The sequence below is a fragment of the Larimichthys crocea genome, unplaced genomic scaffold (assembly GCF_000972845.2).
Source record: "Larimichthys crocea isolate SSNF unplaced genomic scaffold, L_crocea_2.0 scaffold77814, whole genome shotgun sequence".
Lineage (NCBI taxonomy): Eukaryota > Metazoa > Chordata > Actinopteri > Sciaenidae > Larimichthys > Larimichthys crocea.
The window spans coordinates 1-4,365 of record NW_020860285.1 but is presented as its reverse complement, the minus strand read 5'-3'; the positions used below and the strand labels follow the sequence as shown (position 1 = coordinate 4,365).

Here is a 4,365-nt window from a genome sequence, read left to right as displayed (position 1 = left end):
CTATGTATATATGTCTATGAATACACCCATCCTCAACATCCTTATATTTCCTTAATTCATTTAAGCTGTGTGTGTGTGCGCGTGTGTGTGTGTGAAGCAGAACCTCGTTTAAGGTAAAATATAATCAAGATAATATGAAAACTGAAATGCACATATAATCACATAGAATGCTGTAAAACAGAGAGAGAGCACAATGTTTGAGCACCCATGATGGGAGGTGTTGGGCGTCTGCACTTATAGTAGTAAGACTTAGGAGTATGGTCTGTGTTAGTGTAAGTGTGAAACTTACAATATAATTGCGTGAAAACTTGTAGCAATGTGAAACTTATAAAGCGTTTAAAAAATACAGATGGAGAAGTCTGTGACATTAAGGAGTAAGAAATGGTAATAAAGTATAATTATAAAATAGAATCTAATGGTGTCATCCAGTGAAGAATAAAACTAAAGAAAACATCTTGGCTTCAACAGACCAAGAGCAGTAGGTGTGAGACGAGACACCATTAAGAATGGAAGGTCCCGCCTGAGTGGAAAATTACACCATTATGTCACAGAGAAAGTTTGATGATAATAAGCTGGACAAACAAAAACAGGCAGGACATATGGAATTTGCATAAAGGTATATAAGAGAAAGCCAGAGTCAGCGAATTCAGTCATTACCATCATGACTCAGGCTTTGTATATCATGACTCAGGCTTTGTATTGTCTGTCAAGATAATAAAAGCTCTATCTGCTGCCAGTCCTGATGAATCCTGTGTTTTTGCCTGCTGAAGTAGAGTAACACTATTTGACCTCATTTGGACCTGAAATTAGACAAGTTGCATTCAGTCTGCAGAGCAGGAGACAAGTTGAAGACTGTGAGATAACACTTTACCTGGGTACTTCTCAGTGATCTTGGTCAGTCTGTACTGTTTGTACAGAGGACTGGAGGTGTCCACTTCACACTGCATGGTCTCATACAGACATAACTGCTCCTCAAAACCACTGTTGACCCTGAAACACATCCCACATTTATCTTCAATCTGTACTGTGACAATGTACTCGGAACGGTGAGTTCACCCAAATTACAAAAACAAAGACACACACACACTTACTGGATGTCCTGTTTGACAGCCTTCAGTCTGTGATAAGCCTCAGTGAAGCCCAGCCGGTATCTCTTCATTAAATAAGCAGTAATGATGGTGGCACTGCGGCTCCGACCGGCCTGGCTGACATACAAACACACACACATTCAAAATATTTTCATACATCTATTCAAACGTGGATTTAATTATTTGTAACTTTAAGACAGGACAAAGTATATCCATTATTAAAACGAGAACAACACTCTTTAATGATCACACGACCAGCAGTGAAACTGAGGCTTCCCGCTGACCTCTGACCCTCACCAGTGAACAAGCGCAGCCCCGCCTCCTTCCACAGCCTCCCGGATGAACAGGAAGCAGTCATCCATGTGACTCAGGAGATCAGACGTCACCTCATCCAGGACATTGATCCACTTCGTGTGGAGGCCCCCATCGGCAGGAAGCAGAGGGGCGGGGTCCACGGAGTCCACAGACAGGATGTGATTGACAGCTGCATCGGCCAGTGCTCGGCTGTCGTTCAGGTCAGCTGCGGTGCCGATGTACAGACCGGGGTCCACCAGGAGCATGACTGCAGAGAGACACGAGTCAGAAAAGAGACTCTTAACCTGTCACATCAGCACATGACTGTTGGTTCTGATGAGTCAGCATTTGGACTGAATCATACTATCATACTGTTACTTAGAGTCACTTTCATTTATTGCTATTATTTTATTAATATTTAATTATTTAGGAAATTTAAAGATTTTTTTCCACATTCCAGTGTCTGAATATTCTTTAGAATTAAAGCCTTTAAAGGGTGTACTTACTTTATTATGCGTGTCATTACATCAGTGGCATAAAATAACAAAAAACAATAATATTGTTATTGTAATTATTATTTCTAAAGCAATATTCCCCCACAGACTGTCTAAAACCTGGACGTAGTCTCTGTGACGTCCCCGCAGACTGTCTAAAACCTGTTCGTAGTCTCTGTGACGTCCCCCGCAGACTGTCTAAAACCTGGACGTAGTCTCTGTGACGTCCCCGCAGACTGTCTAAAACATGGACGTAGTCTCTGCGATGTCCCCACAGACTGTCTAAAACATGGACGTAGTCTCTGCGATGTCCCCACAGACTGTCTAAAACATGGACGTAGTCTCTGTGACGTCCCCGCAGACTGTCTAAAACATGGACATAGTCTCTGTGATGTCCCCGCAGACTGTCTAAAACATGGACGTAGTCTCTGCGATGTCCCCACAGACTGTCTAAAACATATTGTCCAAGAAAAGTAGTCATCAGCATAGACGAGATATGAAGACAGATGTAGTTTTATGTGTTTTGCTTTGTCATCAGTAGATTTTATTGATGCAGTATACAATGTAAATGGTTTATATTTGTAAATCTATTTTTTTATCATAATATTGAGTGGTTCCCTGTATCTTCCCTCTCCTGCCATCTGCTAAATAAACTAAATGAATCATTCCTACAGTTTGATAGTGTCTGGTTGAGTTCCAGGTCATATGAAGCTGCACACAGAACATCAGAGCTTCTCCTCAGACATGACATCAGTCTTCAGTGCTGATCATTAGTATCATTAACATCATTGACATGCTCCGTGATGTCAGCCTGTACTCGGTGCAGTATATAATGTTTGTAATGTGTGTGTGTGTGTGTGTGTGTGTGTGTGTGTGTGTGTGTGTGTGTGTGTGTGTGTATGTGTGTGTGTGTGTGTGTTGCTCTCACCTCGTCGCTGATCTCAACTCTGTGCTGGTTCCGATTCTAACCGCTCTTCACATGTGACGGACCGAGTCAACAACTCAACACACACACACGGAGAGAGTTTCAGAGACTTCAGAAATGAAAGAAAAAGAAAGCGTGTGCCATCTAAAGTGTTTGGTTCGTATTGGACACTGTCCGGGTGGAAACGTACAGGAAGACTCTTTAGTTCCGGTGTAGTGCCGAAAAGAGACTGCACCCTATAACTCTTTATTGCAGGGTGTGATATTGACCAAATTCACTGTACATGCACCTGGTTTCCTCTACTATTCATGCTGAAAAGACAGAGAATGTAACCCCTTCCAATCCAGAGTTATAGGGTGCAGTTGTTTTAGAATGATTATAAAGAGTCAATATGCTACTAATACACATAAAAACGATGCAGATGGATTACTTCACATTTCTCCAGTGTTTGTGTATACAGCTTAACTCTGTGTTGGATGGCAATATTCATAACACAGCTTCTTAAGACAACTGTGATGAAAAAACAGCCATCAGTCACTTCCATTCTCTCTGCCTACTTTTAATGTCTTGGTGTCACTATTGTGTAACATAGACTGACACATATACAGGGCCGGTCCTAGCTATGGGCAATGTGGGCGGCCGCCCAGGGCGCATTTTCCGTGGGGGGCGCACGAACGCCCGAAAAAGCAAAAAACCTCGGTAATTTTCGAATCCGCTCATTTAGTTAAGCCATCTTACTGTCTTACAGTTATGTTTCTAATGAATATCTTTATACACAATACAAAAATATGAGTGAAGTTATATATATATTTTTTTGGTGTTTTATTTTTTATAGTTTTTTTTTTTTTTTTTTTGAACATTTAATGTCTTTGTGGGGGAAACCTGAGCACCAGGAGAAAACCCACGCAGACACATGGCGGCTGTGGCTCACAGGCAGAGCGGGTCGTCCACTAATCAGATGATCGGCGGTTCGATCCCCGGCTCCTGCGGTCTGCATGTCGAAGTGTTGGGCAAGACGCTGAACCCCAAATTGCTCCCGAAGGCTGTGCCATCGGTGTGTGAATGTGTATGAATGGTTAGCTCCACAAACTGATGAGCAGTTGGCACCTTGCATGGTAGCCAATGCCATCAGTGTATGAATGTGTGTGAATGGTGAATGGTGAATGAGTATGTGTGTAGGCGCTTTGAGTGGTCGGAGACTAGAAGGCGGCTATTAAGTACAGTCCATTTACCATTTACATGGAGAACTCCACACAGAAACAAGATGGTGGTGTTTCTGTGCTGCCCTGAAAGGCAAAGTTCTCTTTGACATGCCTCTGGAGGAGCCTGGATCAAACATAGACCACCTCCAAAGTCATGCTGCCCCCAAACGGTGGAGTGGTAGGGGCTGAATGGACACATGATGGGGAAAATGGGGAGTGGAGTGAGGAGGGATGGAGGGAAGATAGAGGGATGAGGGGGGAAGGAAGAGGAAGCTACTGTTGTGCGACCTGAATCGTACAACAAGGAGCCCCCCCCCCTCCGGTGGCTGTCCCGCTTTTCTTTTTGTGGATGCAGCTCAGAA

General features: G+C 43.2%; 1 protein-coding gene across 1 annotated transcript; it reads right to left on the bottom strand.

Annotated features, from left to right (window-relative positions):
- Positions 1-687: 687 nt before the first annotated feature.
- Positions 688-3,029, bottom strand: LOC104938758 (dual specificity protein phosphatase 12). Its single transcript, XM_019266737.2, has 5 exons — positions 2,805-3,029; positions 1,386-1,650; positions 1,092-1,205; positions 872-990; positions 688-800 (listed from the first exon to the last, which is right to left on the bottom strand). The coding sequence occupies exons 2-5, from the start codon at positions 1,646-1,648 to the stop codon at positions 781-783; spliced, it is 516 nt and encodes a 171-aa protein (XP_019122282.1). The 5' UTR covers positions 1,649-1,650; positions 2,805-3,029; the 3' UTR covers positions 688-780.
- Positions 3,030-4,365: the final 1,336 nt, after the last annotated feature.